Source organism: Acanthisitta chloris, unplaced genomic scaffold, assembly GCF_000695815.1.
Source record: "Acanthisitta chloris isolate BGI_N310 unplaced genomic scaffold, ASM69581v1 scaffold8140, whole genome shotgun sequence".
NCBI classification, from domain to species: Eukaryota; Metazoa; Chordata; class Aves; order Passeriformes; family Acanthisittidae; genus Acanthisitta; species Acanthisitta chloris.
Genome location: NW_008649880.1, coordinates 30060 through 47960, shown reverse-complemented (window position 1 = coordinate 47960; position 17901 = coordinate 30060). Strand labels below are relative to the sequence as shown.

General features: G+C 36.9%; 1 protein-coding gene across 1 annotated transcript in view; it reads left to right on the top strand.

Annotated features, from left to right (window-relative positions):
* Nucleotides 1-17901, top strand: part of TMEM67 (transmembrane protein 67) — a 26893-nt gene that overhangs the window by 8311 nt on the left and 681 nt on the right. The window contains exons 9-27 of the mRNA XM_009076137.1: nucleotides 823-909; nucleotides 2753-2818; nucleotides 4173-4329; nucleotides 5154-5277; nucleotides 6552-6657; nucleotides 8540-8596; nucleotides 8693-8791; nucleotides 9276-9374; nucleotides 9718-9804; nucleotides 10524-10623; nucleotides 10725-10864; nucleotides 13029-13169; nucleotides 13640-13720; nucleotides 14865-14981; nucleotides 16157-16273; nucleotides 16356-16460; nucleotides 16820-16922; nucleotides 17346-17362; nucleotides 17897-17901. The exon at nucleotides 17897-17901 is cut by the window's right edge and continues 148 nt beyond it. Of these exons, the coding sequence (XP_009074385.1) occupies nucleotides 823-909; nucleotides 2753-2818; nucleotides 4173-4329; nucleotides 5154-5277; nucleotides 6552-6657; nucleotides 8540-8596; nucleotides 8693-8791; nucleotides 9276-9374; nucleotides 9718-9804; nucleotides 10524-10623; nucleotides 10725-10864; nucleotides 13029-13169; nucleotides 13640-13720; nucleotides 14865-14981; nucleotides 16157-16273; nucleotides 16356-16460; nucleotides 16820-16922; nucleotides 17346-17362; nucleotides 17897-17901 (1808 nt within the window). The remainder of the gene's footprint in view (nucleotides 1-822; nucleotides 910-2752; nucleotides 2819-4172; nucleotides 4330-5153; nucleotides 5278-6551; nucleotides 6658-8539; nucleotides 8597-8692; nucleotides 8792-9275; nucleotides 9375-9717; nucleotides 9805-10523; nucleotides 10624-10724; nucleotides 10865-13028; nucleotides 13170-13639; nucleotides 13721-14864; nucleotides 14982-16156; nucleotides 16274-16355; nucleotides 16461-16819; nucleotides 16923-17345; nucleotides 17363-17896) is intronic.

Genomic DNA, 17901 nt, shown 5'->3' with positions numbered 1-17901 from the left:
CCTACTTCACTTACGCCAACAGTAGTATTTCTGTTACAAGCTGAGTTGAATCAGAGATGGACTCAGGGTATTACTCCAGTCTTTTCCTCTTCCTACAGTGAGTTAGGGAAATAAAAAAGAGGTGAGAAAAACGAATCATTTCAAGGTTAACAAAGCCAGATATCCATCGCTGGGAGGGATGGACTGCTTAAGTAGCTTGTTAACTGACACAGTTTTATGAAGGAATCAATAGCAACTCAAACAGTAAAGTGATTTATTTTACAGATCCATTGTAGAAATAGAATAACTGGAAGAGTTTATTCAAGTTAAGCTTATCACAGAAAGCAAGTAGTCTTAGTGATAACCTGTTTGTCAGTTATACTGCCAAATTTATTTAAAGTTTTCTTACTGACTCAAAAAAAAGTAGGCTTTTTCAGCCATGTTCTGGAAGGCTGTTTTAAATTAAACAATGTTGAAATGTAGCAGTTGTTTTAGCAACCACAATACCCATTATTCTTCCTAATGCTGAAGCCTTCAAGATGCCAGCATGGTATACATTAGAAATCTGCATAGATTTTTGATTAGTTTAGGGCATGTCTAACTGTGTAGAAGTTCCTTTGTAGTTTTTTCCATGTCACCAGTGAAGCTGTAGAAGAATGGTGAAGTATGTTTTTAAAAAAAATAAACTACCAAACCCAAGATTAAGAACATAAAATCAAAGGGGAAAAAATGAATTATGCTGAAAATTCTAGGAAGCATCAGATGATGAGACAGCAGCCTCTGAAATGTGTATGTCCACTTTGGGGCAGTTTCATTGTTTCTTTATCCTTTTTTTGTCATCAGGATATAAAGCTGCAATTTATTGCAGCCTCATTTGATGCATCAGGAAACTTTCTTAAATGGCAAAGTTTGGAAGGAGGCATCTTGCAGGTATGGTTGATTTTAGTCATCTTTTCTTGATACCGTAACATTCTGATTGCCTTTAGCCAAATTAAGATAAAAGCCAAGAGTTTGGTTACTACATATAAATTCATCAACGTCGCCTGCAAGTTTGGAATGCTGGAAAGCTCTGAAAAATAGTGCTAATCATCTCTTTATTCTGTTCAGCATAGTTGTGTAGTTTCTTATTAGACCTCTTTTTCTAGCTGGTAAAGGTGTATTCTTTAGCTTTCAGTCCACGTGTTTATAGGTGATTCTATGAGTATGTGCCTATTAGATGCTGTCCACTGTTTGCACACATTATGGGGGTGACAAGCAGATCAGTCATTGTGTCACTGTCAGGAGAGGTAGGAAAGCTGATCTACTACCCCATTTCTTTGAGTTCACTTGGGGGTTTTATGTTTGTTTATCATTTCTTTTGGTTTGAAATATAATATGTACACTTTGGCCAGCATCTGCTTATCTTTTTCATAACATTGAGTTATAAATACTTTCTAGGAGACTTTACATAGAAATGGGGAACAGTGGCTAGAAGACTGACAGTACCCTTGGACGCTGTACCCTCAGATTTCAGAGGCACACACACACAGCAGTGCCATGGTGTATAGATAGGGTGTGAAAAACGCACGTAAGCATCAAGTAAATGTGCAACAGTAATTAGACTAACGGAGAGAGAAATTAGCAGCTGCAACACGTTACAGAATAGAATTTGTTTAGCAGTCCTGTGATGATCTAGGCACTCTCAGTATTTCCCTAGGCTGGCAACAATAGGAACACTAGCAAGAACAATTGGGAATTGTCTGTCCCTTCATGTCACTCTTGGAGCATGTCACTTCAAATGCCTCAGTGTCTACAGAAGAGCAGCTGACATTCAGGGTGTAGATAGCAACTGCTGTTCCTTTTGTTACTGTCTCAGGATGAACTGTCTTGCGTGTGCATCTCGAATTGTAAGGAAAACTAGTGTCTGAGACAACAGGTTGCTAAGGCAATTACTATGCATGGAAAACTATATGTTCTGACATAGATTTTAAGGTTCATTGAGGCACGTTAATTTTCCAAGGCAGAGATTTAGTAGTTATCAAGAACCAGTGGGAAAGGAACACCTTTTCCATTCAGGGCCTCTTTTTATGGCTTGTGTGTGATAAGACATTACAGTGCTAAAAGGATCTCGATGGATAATTGTAGCAATTTCCAGAACTTCAGTGTCACACTAACAGAATTGTGTTATATGTAAATTTAGACTTGATTTTCATTTTGAGAAAATGGCTGTGCCCTCCAGTAAGTGCCATGTTCATTTGTTTAGAATTTGGCCCATTTTTTATGGATTCAGCTCAGAATGAATTGTTCTTTGCAGAATCTGTATGTGTTAAAAAAGAGAAAATATATGTTATTTGCTATGATAACTTTATCCTCTGAGAATGCTAGCTTAAAAGACAGTGACTAATATGAACGTGAAGCTCTTATGAGATTCATGAATTTAACAGAAGCCACTAATAAAGCTTGAGGCAGCACAGTGCATTGAACATTCAGTCCCCAAAGGGATTATTCTTGTCTGTTTTGATGCTGCTGTACACAGATTTCAGCTGCAGTGATGGAACTGAAAAATACTATGCAAGTATGAATAAGACAAAACAGCATTTTAAGAACACCAATACTAGTGCTATAAATAATTGTGTTTACTCTTCATAACCAATCCTTTTCTTATTAAAAAATAGAACAAAATACCTTTTGTGAGATCTGTGAATACATAAACTGCTCGAGGTACCTGTAAATATTTTTCGTGTGAGCAAATTATACCTTTGAATTAACATAATTATAATTACGTTTTGTTCAGCTTTGTCCTGATACCCAAGCTAAACTGAATGGAGCTTACATATTTGGAACAACTTATCAACAAAGTGTGAGTAAGACATAAAATGCTATTCTGAATTTTAAATTAAATTGCTTTATAGGTCGTTAGTAATTCAGTGTGTATTGAAGGACCTCTGCAGTTTGTCCATAATCTGCCACATGGAGTTCTTTCTTGTGAAACTGGTGCTTATTTTAATTTCGTTATTATTGAGTGAAATAAATGTAATGTAAAAAAATTATTTAACTACACAGCACTACATAGCATCATCAAAATCATTTCAATTGGCATTTTTATTAGTAAGGTTACTGATTTATCAGTGGAAGGACACAGTACCTGAATTCTGACAGTCAAACACTTTACATTATGTTTTCTAATTTTCCTGTCTCCTTTTGTTCACACCTTACTGAACACCAGGAAAGGGAGAGGGGATAGAGCCTGTGAGCCTGTGTGTACTTAGATGCTAAATTCAGTCAGCCACAGACATGGTTCTGCCAGCAATACAGCTTCATTAATTTCTGTCACTTATTGTTAAATGGGAAGGTGGTAGTCTCTTTGGCAAGGGGGGGGTGGAAAAAATTTTATTTTTATAAAGCTCCCTATGTGTGCATAGCACCTCATACCTATATATTGGTACCATTCATTAAGTCATCTACATGCAAAACAATTCCCCACATTATGTGTTGCAGTGCAAAACCATATAAACTCTGGCTGCTATTTAGGTGGTGTGAAAAGTCTAGTAGGATAATCGCTGCCAAAGCTTTAGTCTGTGAAATCTAAAGTGTTTACCAAATAACACTGACAAATCTTTGTTACATTTTATTACTCTGCCTGTATTTCAGTATTTCAGACAGCATGAAAACATTTTCTATGCAGGACCATTTAGCTAGTAAAGTATGGGGTTTTTTTGTGCTTTTTAAAATCTTATGTATGGTTGACAGTGGCTGAACATGAGCCAGCAGTGTGCCTGGGTGGCCAAGAAGGCCAAAGGCATCCTGGTGTGTATCAGAAATAGTGTGGCCAGCAGGCATCTTGGCCTGTATCAAGAATAGTGTGACCAGGGCTAAGGAAGTGAGCATCCCCCTGTACTCAGCACTGGTGAGGCCACACCTCGAGCGCTGTGTCCAGTTCTGGGCTCCTCACTTCAGTAACAACACTGAGGTGCTGGAGAGTGTCCAGAGAAGGGCAATGGAGCTGGTGAAGGGTTTGGAGCACAAGTGTTATGAGGACCAGCTGAGGAAACTGAGGTTGTTTAGTCTGGAGAAAATGAGGCTTGGGGGACTGTGATTCTGGGGTTTGTGAAGATGTGGAACAGATTCCACAATAATTTTGTAGGGAAGGAGTCCACAACTTGATAGAACAATTAAATGACTAAAGTGATCTTTTAAACTTTTTTTTCTTGTAGTGCAAAATTTCAGTTTCTAAGATTCTATTGGATTTTGCTAATCCAATCTTTTATGACCTGTTCCTTGAATATAATGGTGAGAATGGACAGCAACATCTTTGGGCTGTGCCAGTTTTAAATTCAAATCTTCAATACAATGACAAGTTTGTTAATCAAGGTAAGACTGTCATAGTAACATTTCTTTGAGTTTAAATAATCTGAATAACTTCAAGTAGATGGTGAAGGGCCTTGAGGGGAAGCCGTATGAGGCGCAGCTGAGGTCACTTGGTCTGTTCAGCCTGGAGAAGAGACTGAGGGGAGACCTCATTGATGGATACAACTTCCACATGGAAGAAAGTGGAGGGACAGGCAACCCTCCACCCCTTCTCTCTGGCAACCAGTGACAGGACTCAAAGGAAATGGCCTGAAGTTGCATCAGGGGATGTTTAGGTTGGATATTAGAAAATGGTTTTTCACCCAGAGGGTGGTTGGGCACTGGAACAGCTCCCCAGGGAAGTGGTCACAGCACCAAGGCTGACAGAGATCAAGAGGCATTTGGATAACACCCTCAGACACATGGTGTGATTCTCAGAGATGTCCTGTGCAGGGCTGGGAATTGGACTAGTGATCCTCATTGGTCCTTTCCAACTCTGTATATTCTGAGATTCTGTGAAATAGAAGTAATTTATATTAATTACTGTTGCTGAGTTGTTTTTAAAGATACCACAACACATCATAACTTGTTTCCATTTAAAGAATGTAATATTTTGAGGGTAAGTTCTGACAGTTTAAGTGCAAGCTTTGTTTGCATTCACTGCTGACATTCCAGTCAATAATAGGCACAAGTAAAGTAATTTCTTTTCATTATGTATTTAATTTGAAAGTAAACAACTTTATATCCTCAGTAGTTATGTGTTACACAATTATATGTGTTATTTCTAGTAGATTTCATTCTTTTTATGTGTTGAATTATGTGTGTGAAACTGTCATATTTTTTCAAAGGCAATAATATGAACAACTGGCTTTTGACTCGCCGATTTTTTTTGGTGGATGCACTTAGTGGAAGAGAGAATGACTTGGGAAAGCTACCAAGGGTAATTCGGGTTGCTACCGAAATAACAATAAGGTGATTAATTCACATAATATATAGTACATAGAAAATAAAGCCAATATTGTGCATTCTGCATTTTATTGTTTTAAGAGAAAGTTGTTTTATTATGTTGTTTCTAACATGTCTAATATGTAATATGTGCTCCTTTTTCCATTGCATACTTGGAAGTGGCATGAATTTCCATAGGTTGTTCTGAGGAGCGAGTGAGAAAACAACATTGACTTGTGGCAGTTAAAATTACTGTGATTACCTTCCAGGTACAATGGATCAGACTATGTGTGCATAGTCTTGGTGGCTGCCCTGACCCTGGTGGTGTTCAAGGCCAGGCTGGATGAGGCCTTGAGCAACCTGATCTAGTGGGAGGTGTCCCTGCCCACGGCAGCGGTTAGGACTGGATGATCTATAAGGTCCATTCCAACCCCTAAATTCTATGATTCTATGATAATGCAAGTTAGCAGGCATTCGGTCATCTCTGAGAAGCAGGTGTCATCTGGAAAGACCTAAAAACTTGTCTTTTTTCACTGTGTATGCTCTGACTATACAAGGATGTAATTTCATACTCCATATTCTTTTTTGTAGTATTTTTACAGCCTGTTGCCTATTCTGTTATACAATCCAGAATAGACTGTCGGGGTCATTAGTGGTGGTTAATCTCAGCTGAAATATATTTTGAAGGAAACTTTTTTTTCTCCTTCTTTACGTGATGTTTTCCTCTGAGATGACTGCCAAAAAATTGATATCTCTCTGTTCCTTCAGCTGTTCCTCAACTTACTAGTTAAAAAGATTGCTGAGTAGCACTGAGTACTGATCCATACAAGTAATCATCTTGAAGGTTAATTTAATGTACTAGCTCCACTTGCTGAGAATTACATACTACCTTATTTCAAAAGATAAGGATTAGCTTATCTGTCTTAGCAGAACATCCTCCCATTCCCTTTGTGAAAAGAATAGTGCCAGAAACTCAAAATACACATAGAAAAGGTCAATCTGTAATGTTTGGAATTGGCTTCAGTTGCTGCTATCCTGATGTGAGCAGGTAGGTAAAGATTGATTCAGGTATTTTCTTCCAAATTAACAATCCCAGCTTTTTCTTTTTCTATAGTTGTGTGCGTGTCTTTGTATACTCCAGTTGCTTTTAAAATGTGAAGTGTCATGTCATTGGGTTTGAACCATTTTATTGATTAGTTGTTCTGTTCATTTAGGATTTTATCGGTATGAGTTTCAGCGAATGCTTTCCAAGCACTCCTCTCTTTTCTGTGTTAAAAATCACAGTGTTTGTGTTTCTGCAGTATTCGTCTGGTGCCCCATGCACAGAGAGGAACTATCTACCCTCCTCTAATTACTATTGCTTACACAGATGTGCTCATCGAAACCCCTGAAACCCAGAGCGTGGTGGTGAGGTCTTTGTGCTATCTTAATTGGACCAATTTGTTAATCATACTTTTAGTTCTGTTAGAATTCCAGTTTTCCAGTTCAATGAACATTTTGTCAGGTTGTTATAAAACACTAATAAACAGTTTCTACTTCTGTTCAGTTTTTTAGTTAAACGTTTTCACTAAATTGTAAAGCTTTTAAATCATAGCAGTTAAAAGTATTCTCTTTTCTGTTTGAGTGTTTTGTAACTTAAAATACTTAGAATTTGAAGTTGATTGTATAAGGCTAAATTAGGCTAAAGTTCAAATAAAAGTACATGCACAGAGAATAACAGACAAAGTATTCTTTATGCAATGCACTGAAAGCAACAATTTACGCAAGGCAATGAGTATTTTTATTTAAAGTAGTGCATTAAAAGGCAGTTGTTATGACAAACATTTCAGGTAGTCTAAGGTAAAATATTGATAATATATCTAAAACATCCTCTGGCATTTCATTTTTCTCTACTGCAAACCACCAAACTCTGCTGTAGCAGATGCAGAAGGGGCATTTCCTACTTGCCCTTTTGCCTGCCGTGCTGGGCAGCAGCTCAGATGTCCCATGCCTCTGCCTTGTTTGCTTGTTAGAACACACTGTTTGAAAAAGTGAAAATGGTGAGGTTAATGTAGTAAAACAATGATTCTGCTATTAAAAGAATTAATATTAGCATTTTCTGCTTGTCAGCCTTCAGCAGTTCAGACTTCCAGTACAGATAGACATCCAGCTAGAAATTTCTGGTGTTAGAACCATTCCTTGAGTGCCACATTAGTTGCATGAAGGCAAAGAAGAGACAGGGAATTAGAAAGATAGAAAAATTAGTCACAGTTATTTCCTGCCTAAAGCGATGTCTTCATTAACCACAGAAACAGCACTGTCTTCAGAAAATAATTAATTCAAATACCAATGGCAGAAACAATTGCTTTCAGCTCCTCTATTTTCTGTCATGCTGTTGCACCCTTACATCTACACGTGATGTACTTGGGTATTCTCAATTTTGGGTGTCTTGTTGCACTTAACAAATTTTATGCAAATAAAAAGATACATTGAATTTCACTGAAAGTTTTGTAGACACTGAACTTCTGGTAACTGAGGATATTTAGACTTAAGTCCAAGTGAGGTGACAGAATGAGGTCTGACAGAAACGAATGTTTTGGGAAGACAAGGCCTGGGGGAGGAGAGATTGTTTGGGGTGAGGTTGTCCTTTTTTTTTTTTAACTTATATTAAATACTGTTTATGATCATCCTTGTGTTAAATTAGCCTTGCAGTGCCAAAGACTCAGGCCAGAATATTACTAAACCAAGCCAAACATTTTCTCTTCCTTGTACAAATCTTTAAGACCAAAATCAAAAGATGTCTTAGGTTAGATAGATTTTCAAGCTAGAGGGAGCAGTTTTGGTGCTGCATGACAATTTTTATGTCATTAAAGCTGGCAAAAAATGGTGTCTGAGCTATGCAAGCTTGCTCTATGATTTTGCATATTGGTGTAATTATATTAAGGTTACCTTTAATCAACACCAATAAAAGGGAAAGTATCAAACCTTTGGTGTCTCCTTTCAGAAGGAAAAAAAAATGCACACTTGAAAGAATTATAATTAGGTAGAGCCAGTAACTTGCAGATAGCAGAAATCCATCCCCAGCACTACTGCTGGTAAATCTGCACTGAGCAGAGCAGAGCACACGCTAGGACTCAGCCTGGCACCAGAGCACACCAGGTCATACACATACAGTAAAAGAAGGAATGTGTTGTATAGTAACCCTAGGTGGGAATTCCTACCAACTAAAAGTTAAAACTACTACTGTCTGTAATGGTTGTGGCATCTCAGAATTTCTATGCTTATTTACTTTCTCTCTCTTAATATTCAGGTTTCCTTCTCAGTCAGTTATGAGATGGATCAGTCAGAGTCTCAGATTCAGACTGATGTAAGTTGTAATTCCCTTTGATTTGTTGACATAATGATTTATATCTATTTTGTGGGGTTTTTTAAATATCTGCCAATGATTTTTCATTGCTTTCAGGTCTCACTGGGTGTGTTGGGTGGGCTTGCAGCATTGTGGTCCCTTCTCAAGACTGCAGGCTGGAAGAGGCGTACAGGAAGCTCTATCATTGACCTGCAGGTATAAACAGCTGGCAGCCTAAAAGGGGACAGTGCCTTCCTGTCTTTAAGGAGACCTTTGGTACCATTCCCTGTGATTATAACTGTTCTGTGTGTTAAGGTAACCAAAATAATTTCTAGCCTAGCTGCATAGGAGTGTGCCCTAGAGTTAGGCTCACTTGAGGAAGTAGGTGTTTTGCACTTTTTTTATTCTGATGTTATCATTCAGGAAACACTTTTGCTAAAAATCAGGGTCTTTACAGAGCTATGCTGGTCAGTTGAATGGACTTAGTGTTTAGATTTCTTGTTCTTTGAATAAAGACTTATATGTAGGAGTTTCAGGTAGTGAATATACCATAAATACATGGGCATAGTAGAAAAGTTTTGTTCAAGGCTACTGTTGCGTACTAGAGATTCTTGTGTGAGCTGCATAACTTTATATGAATGTACATATGCATTACTTAATTAGCTTTACAGATCTCTACACTGTGTTTTTGTCATTGCAGACAGTTTTCAAGTTCTTGCTGTTTTATGCTGGAGACCTTGCCAATGTTTTCTTTATCATCTCAGTGGGCACAGGGATTTATTGGCTTGTATTCTTCAAAGTAAGTGTTTTTCCAGATTTGGGAAACCTATTAATATTGCATATATTTGTACACAAATATTAATTTTATTTTTTTTTTTTTTTCCTTTCTGATCAGACTATAGAGGCAAGTTCTGTATCATATTCTGTTTTGTGTGCTTAGATTTTGTGTTCCCCTGTTTCTTTTCCTTAGGATCCATTGTACTTGCAGTCTGCTTAATAGTCACTTAAAATATTCTGCAGAATTCAAAATGATTGCACATTAAATATTGATCTTTTTCTGCAAAAGCTTATTCACTCTTAAGCACTTACTATGTTGTTACATGTGCCATGTGTACTGTTTCAATGTAACTTCTCAATTACAGGCTCAGCAGTTTGTCTCTGTCTTTTTACCACTTCCATCTCAAGAAGAAGATTTCGTTACATACGTAGGATGTGCATTTAGTTTAAAGGTAAATATTTTTTCCCTCACCGTTAAATACATGTCAGAATGCTTCTGGACATTTTCAGTAGGCTAGTTTAGAAACATCTTGGACAGTTCATTTTATTAGTGTATAGACATAAACTATTATATTCTTTGATGAATTAACTAATTTTTCCATAGAAATTTATTTTGTGGAGTCATCATAGAAAATAAATGTCTGAAGATTATCTATGAAAAATCATTCTTTCAAGGATACAGGTGTAAAGAAACTCAAAATAACATCACATCAAGAAAGCAAGTGCTTTCTTTTAAAGCAGAATGTAAGTGCTGTCAGTTACTAATTAAAAAGAAGACAAATTTAAATAATTATGTTCAAACACATAGAATTCAGAGTTCAGTGTTCTGACTTCATGGGCCATACAACTGTTGTATAAATTATGGGTATTATGTTGACTTGGAATTCATAAGGCAGGTTAATGAGTTCAGGGGAAATGCTTAGGCAGGTTTTTAAAAATTTGTTACTTTGCTGTATTTTCTCATAATTGTGAGCATCATCACATGACTCACCATTATTCCAAGCTTTTAAGTGAACACAAAAAGTATGAAAAGTTTGTAATAAAGTTGCAGTCTCAAGTATAGTCAAGATATTACTTGTTATGTTTACTGACTGATCCATGCAATGACTGTTTCTGGATCTTTGTCTATATGCTGTTGCTGTCCTTACTTCTTGTTTCTCCTTTTTCTCAGGCTCTGCACTTTTTACAATTCCTGGTTTCACAGCTTACCATAGATATTTTCTTTATTGACTGGGAAAGACCTAAGGGCAAAGTTCGTAAAGCAGTTGAAGGTAACTCAAACTATGCTTGTTCGTATAAACAGCTTTGGTTAAAGTCAGATATTACTCTCAAGTATTAAATTTCAGAGCTTTACCATATGTACTCTTTTTAGGTGAAGGTGTTACTAAAAGTGCTGCTGCACCTGTGAGCATATGGAGGACATATTTCATAGCAAATGAATGGAATGAAATTCAGACAGTGAGGAGGATAAACCCCCTCTTCCAAGTGCTTGCAGTTCTTTTCTTTCTGGAGGTATTATTACTGCTGTTATTATTGTTGTTGTTATTGTTACTATTTCTATTTGGTTTTTATGATTCACAGCCAGAGTGTAAGATAAGGGTCTGGGTTTTAGTTCTTGCATTCCCTGTGATAATAGCAGATCACCTTCAAGTTCATTTGAAAACGTCACTTAGTAAAATAATTATCTTAATGCATTTTTTTAAATTTAGAAGTATTTATAGCTCATTGCAATAATTCATTAAAGAAGACTTTTTAAAAATTCCAACCTTTATATACTGTATAGACCTTTGTTAGTTTTGTTTGGGGTTTTGTTAATGTAATGAGTTACCCTAAATGGCTTAAGAGACTGATAAGTCTGTGTACACATTCAATTTTTATTTGCCTACTAGGTCCCTTCTGCTACAGTCTTTATTTCTGGTTTCAAATTTATCTGAACTGATCTTCCTTCCTGCTAATTTGCTGTAGTGCCCTTTTATAGACCAGGAAATGAAATGTGCCAGTTCTGTTCCTGAGGGCGTAACAGAAGGCAGTGCCTTCAGTACAGCTAAGGGATATAATAAGAAATTTTGCTTTAACTTTTAAAAAACATTTTGGTTTGGTCTTCTGTAGTTTAGTAATTACTTTGTTTTGGGAAGTGTTCTTAAAGCATGTAGCACATAGTTGTTTATGTGAGGTTATTTTACGTATTTTTAATACTTTTATTCATTTTTGTACTTCTGTTTTTAAATTTTTCTTTTAAACTACATACAGTAAAAACCTCCCAAACTTTCCTCATTTGCTACATCAGTATTTTGCTGTTGGTAAGTACAGGCCAGGACCAACTTAGCTGCCACGTTATAGGAAAGGAATGGGAGAAAAGAGAGCACATATTCTTACTGCTTTCTGCAGCTACCTGAAAGGAGGTTGCTGTGAGGTGGGTGTCAGTCTCTTCTCCCAAGTAATAAGCAGTTGGACCTAAGGAAATGGTCAGCCCACCACAAATATGTTTCTGGTGCACCTTCAGTTCTGAATTTTCATTAATTTTTCACCTCTTAATTGTTTCAAGACATAAGGTTCCTCTCATCTTTTTTATTTGGGAACTTTTCCTGCATTCTAGTTTAAAATCACAGAATCACAAAACAATCAGAGTTGTAAGAGACCCTTGAGGATCGTCTAGTCCAACTCCTAGTCCTGCGCAGGACTTCCTGAGAAGTACATCATGTGCTTGAGAGCATTGTCCAAATGCCTCTTGATCTCTGTCAGCCTTGGTGCTGTGACCACTTCCCTGGGGAGCTGTTCCAGTGCCCAACCACCCTCTGGGTGAGGAACGATTTTCAAATATTCAACCCAAACCTCCCCTGACACAACTGCAGACCATTCCCTCGGGTCCTGTCACTGGTTGCCAGAGGGAAGAGGTCACTGCCTGCCCCTCCACTTCCTTTATGAGGAAGGTTGCAGCAATGAAAATGGTTTCAGCCATACAGACAGTGGAGGGAAATATCTTTCTATTCTATTTAAAAAAACACATCAGTTTCTTGCAGTTGCAAAGCACATAAAAATGTGTTTTATCACTGGAATATATAGGAAAAAAGAGCTGAAATTTGGCAGAAATAATATCCCTATGCAGTCTAACAGTAGAATATTTTGGATGTTTTCAGTAAAAATCAGTGTTGACTTTTTATGAAATTTAGCTGCATATGTTTTTAAATTTATGTATGAACACCTGTTTGTACAGTTTGTGTGTTTAATTATGTTTCTCAGTAATGACACTGGAGTACAGTTGAGCTCTATCACAGTGAACATTCCCAGGTCCTTTTTTCCTATTTCTTTCTTACTTTGTAGAATCATAGAATTTAGGGGTTGGAATGGATCTTACAGATCATCTAGTCCCAACCCCCTGCCCTGGGCAGGGACACCTCCTCACTAGATCGGGTTGCTCAAGGCCTCATCCAGCCTGGCCTTGAACACTGCCAGGGTTGGAGCAGCCACCACATCCCTGGGCAACCTGTTCCAATGTCTCACCACCCTTATAGTAAAAAATCTTTTTCTCACATCCAGCCTAGACTTTCCCTCCTTCAGTTTGAATCTATTACCCCTTGTCCTGTCATTGCAGTTCCTGTTACGATGGAAGCGACACGGTCCTAATTAATACTATTAATTTCCTCCTGTTGTCATATTGACTTTCTTATCTCTTCAGGTGGCAGGATTTTCAAACCTGGCTTTAATGGATGCTTCTTCCAGTCTCACAAGAAGCAGTGAGAGCTATGTAGCTCCTTGGAGCCGCATTTTGAGATTCGGTGTGTCCGCTGCACTCTGGCTAACCATTGCTGCCTTACAGGTGTGTGAAACACATGACATACTGAATTAGCATTTTCAGGCTGGTTCTTGGAAGCTAGAATATATCCCTAGGCCATCCAAACTGTGTATCATAGCATTGGGTATGTTCTTAACTGTTTCGTTTAGTTGTTTTAGCACAGTACACCTTTAGTACTCAAAATTAATCTTCTGAGCTATGAGACATCTTATTTGGTAGTCAGGATTTTAATCCTCTCAAAGATATGAATTTATGCAACTACTATTTTTTGTTTTAAACAATTTTGAAGGATCTTCCAAGTTCAAAATGAAAAGCAGGCTATTGCTGCAAGTTTTCTTCTTAGAGGAACTATGTCAATCTCATTTCATAAAGTCTAGTGCAATGGTGGCCACTACAGAAGTCTGTTATTTGTGGGTGTTAAACTGTGAAATTAATTGCTTAATAAAGTCAAATCTGATTAACTAATGAGAGAAAATTTGGTTGATTTATTTCAGGTTATATTTTTTTCTGTGGTTTACGAAAGATTTGTTGAAGATAAGATAAGCCAATTTGTTGATTTGTGTTGCGTGAGCAATGTAAGTATTTCTGTTGCATTTGTACAGTGGCACTTTAAATAGAATAATACATAAGATAGTTTTAAGAATATCAAATAATATTTATTAAGTTAATCAGAGATTACTAGCTAACAGCCCAAGTTAGTGGTTCTTTCAGCTCACTCTGTTGGTGAACTCTGCAAAATTTCAGTTAAATTTTAGCTGGAAAAAGATTCTGGAACCTTAGGGATCAATATGTACTTTTAGACCTGTGATTTTTAGAGTTCTTTGGGGTTTTGTTGGGTTGCATTTTTAAATTGGTTACATGAACTCATAGAGAATTCAAAGGTAACAAGTTATGACAGAAATTAGTTGTGGAACCATTTGCTGCTGTACTGTCAACTGGTTTGTATGTTAGTCCTTTCACCTTTCAGATACAGTTGTCTTGGTTTTATTTAATGCATTTATGTTCAGTTTCTGCTTCTATATTGGGCTTGTCCCTCAGCTGCTGAACTTCTTCATGGTTGTCCCTCTTGAACAGTTACCACTTTTTTCATGTGTTTTCACTTACATCTGAGCTACTTCCCTTTCCCTTGTTTAAATGTAGGTCTTGAAGCTTTGTACTGCAGGAATTCCTTTTTAACCAAAGGCAAATGCACTCAGAACAGACTGGATTAGCGCATTTGTCGAGAACCTTTTGAAAATACAGATATTAACCCCTTTCATCAGCCTTTCCAGCCTTGGTTATTCCTCTTCTGTGAAACACCCTTGTAGTACCTGAGTTGTAGAGGGAGTTATTTTGGGGGTTTATGTGATATATAAGCATTGTATCATACTGAATGAAATTCTGTTCCATGTAGTCTCCTAGGAGCTGAGCTGGAATCATGTATATCTTGTAACTTTTGAATCAAAATAAAATCTAATCACTTTAACTTTTTGACCCAGCGGAATTAACTAGTGATCCTTGCTGTTGATAAACTAAACTTGAAGCTGGTGTGTGTTTTAGTTACATAGAGATAAAGCTAATCATTAAGAGAGTTATTAACTGTTTTTCTCCCATATTTATTTTGGTGCCTGCATACCTGGTATTTGTAGAAGGGCTGGCTGGGCTGGCTGTAAATTCAGAAGTTCAAAAATAAAGTGATAATTGTTAATTAAGGTACTCTGCTCTTCCCCCATCTCCTAGATTTCAGTGTTTGTCTTGTCACACAACTGCTTTGGTCATTATATCCATGGTCGCTCTGTGCATGGGCATGCAGATACCAATATGGAAGAAATGAATATGAACCTAAAAAGAGAAGCAGTAAGTAAAAGTATAAAATTTTACACCTCCTTTAATTGTTTGTTTAAAAAAACCAAACCACACCTTTGCATTATGGATCTGCAGTTGTGCATTACACTGCACCAAGTTATGTTACTTAGAAGACAGCAGTTGTTGGCATGTAAATATATGACTCTAGTTCTTTTAACTAGCTCTTCATTTTTCTTCATTACCTCCTCTTATTACTCCTTCAGATTTCAAAGATATAAAATTCGTCTTTCTCTAAAAATTTGTTTTTTCATGTATTTAAGAACCTTGTCAGTATTTCAGCTTTTCATAAGGTCATGGCCACGTTCACAAAGGATACATAGCAAAAAGCTTTCATAAAAAGACAAATCTGAAAAACTCCTAAAAAAGAAACATACACTCTTCTGATAAATTCTTTTATTCCATCCCTTCTGCTCTGGTGTTATAACCTGTTCTTTACAGAAATTAATTTGAATAAGTATTTTCTCTAGTTTGTCATATGCTCTATCTTTGCTGCAAGATCAGGCAAATGTAAAATGTCTAATACAAGATCAGAGACTTTGCACTAAATTTCGTGACATCTTGCATCTTTTTATGGACCTTAGACAAAGGATATTGCTATTTCAGTAAGTGGACAGAGAAGATCAATCATTTGAAAATTAAAACACTGAAATACAGAGGAATCTTATTCATAACATTTTTTTACTTGTGTGTTCCTACAATTTTTTTTTCCTAATTGCCTTTTTTAATATAATTTTGGCAAAAACAGGGGTTTTCCTTATAGAGATGTCAAACTTTCTTTTTTCTTGTGTTTTTTTAGATTTATTAAAAATGTCCTGAAAAACACATGGAAAAAGTCAGGAATCCAAAGGAAACAAACAAAAAAAAGCAGGACAAGTGTAGAATAGATGATAGACCTAAAAGAAAGGTCTTCAGAGTCAATGTCAGAAGATGCATTAGAAGGTAATGAACACAGGTGAAAAGAGGAATATGATTTTGTGACAGCAGGGGTCAGGATTTCATGTCCTCAGATAATCTTGCTGTAATGGAACCAACAGTGCAGTGGCTTCGAATATTTAGAGATATTAAGTACTACATATACATGAAAGAGAGGAAATGAAAGGCTTTTGACTTTAGGGGTCTATGAATGACATTGATAATGTTAATTTACGATTGCTTTATTTGTATAGGAAAATCTGTGTAGTCAGAGAGGTTTGTTACCGAACACAGATGGTCAGACATTTCAGATTTCCATCTCCAGAAGAATGCGGCAGCGCTACGACTGGATTCACGAAAGCCTAACAAGAGTGAGTGAGATATTGGCATTCTTTAAATGTTTTTTAAACTATGTAATTTTTCTGCTGAAGTCATGGTTGTGTTGTGTTTCAGAAACGTGGCCCTGCTAGGCTTTTGGACTCATCTGCAAACACTTTTGAACAGAGCACGAGGGCATACAACACCATGAACAAATTCCTCAGTTCGTTTATTGATCACGTATGTATATTGATGTTACTGTGCTAGGGAAAATAGAACTGTATAACTTGAGACTAAGAATTGTAAATCTGAAATACTGTAATGTCTCTTTAAGCATATGTGCTTTAATATTTGTCATTAAAGACGTGATGGCAAGCAGAACAATGCTTCATTCAGAGGAAGACTGGAGTACTGTCCAGCAGTGCAGACCCTGCTCTTGAAAATGACAAATCCTTTTTGTTATGTCCTTATTTTTGTCTTAGAATAGACCAGTGCTTTTTTTCCATTCATAAAGGTCTAAGTGGCTGTGCTTCACTTTGTAGCAAGCACTTCTCTTTGAAATCATAAGCCAAGAAGTATTGTTTTTCTTTTTCTTATAGGTTCATAAAGATATGGATTATATTGTTAAAGATAAGTTGGTGCTTGAACGGATTCTTGGCATGGAGTTCATGGAACCAATAGAGAAAAGTATTTTTTACAATGGTAAAAAGATTTGTGACTTGGTATTTGTACTATGTATGGCATCTAGGTTTCTGTGTAGATTTCTTTCCCAGGATTTACAGTCTAAACTGAACTCTGCAGCAGGAGGGGTTGTTAAATGGCCAGCTGTGAGGAGGTATTTGAGAGGAGTTCTTCAGGTTACACAATTCCTACCTGTAGTTTGTTGTGTGGCTGTGATATTTTTTCTTTCAGGCAACTGAAAGGATACAGTGTACAGATGTGCATGTGTTTGCAAAGTCCATAATCATAAGGATTGATAGAAATGTATTGTTCGATGGTCAAGACTGCTGTGGTTCCCAGAAGGTTAGATTAAATCAGGATTTCATGGCAGTAGGACATACACAATTTGTAATGAAAATACACTTGTTTCCAATCAAACTTGCATTAGACATTTTTCTGGAAAAGTAGAGGGAAAAGAGTATGTTTTCTGTAATTGTTTAAGTGTTCTTTTCTCTCTTCAAAGTGGTGCTTTTCGATAAAATTAGAGTGGATAAATCGTCCAGAGTACTTTTGGCTTAAAGGACCCGTTTTCTGAGGCATGTTAACTTATAAACCAAGATCATGCTAAGCTCTGAACCTCCTCCTAAATAAGGCTTTAAGCATATGTTTTTATTATTTTGTTGAGTTAGGGCTAGAGTTAACAGTTGCTAAAAATTTCACTGACAAGAAAGTTACACCTGCTTCGTGTTCAAAACAGCCTCTTTTAAACAATCTGATTGAGATTTCAGGAGTGAATGAAGCTGTGTGTGGCATGTGGGCTTTCCCCATTGTGTCTGCCACTCTTACATCATGTTACAAGTGAAAAGGTTTGTATTGGTCTTCAGTAGAATGACATGACTAGCTCTGTGTTGCCAATGCCATAACTAGCTCTAGTTCTGGCTCTTCTCCTTTTTCTTATCAGCTTTCTCAGCACAGACTGATGAACTCCACAAACTTGCACCTTACAGAAATAATAGTTTTT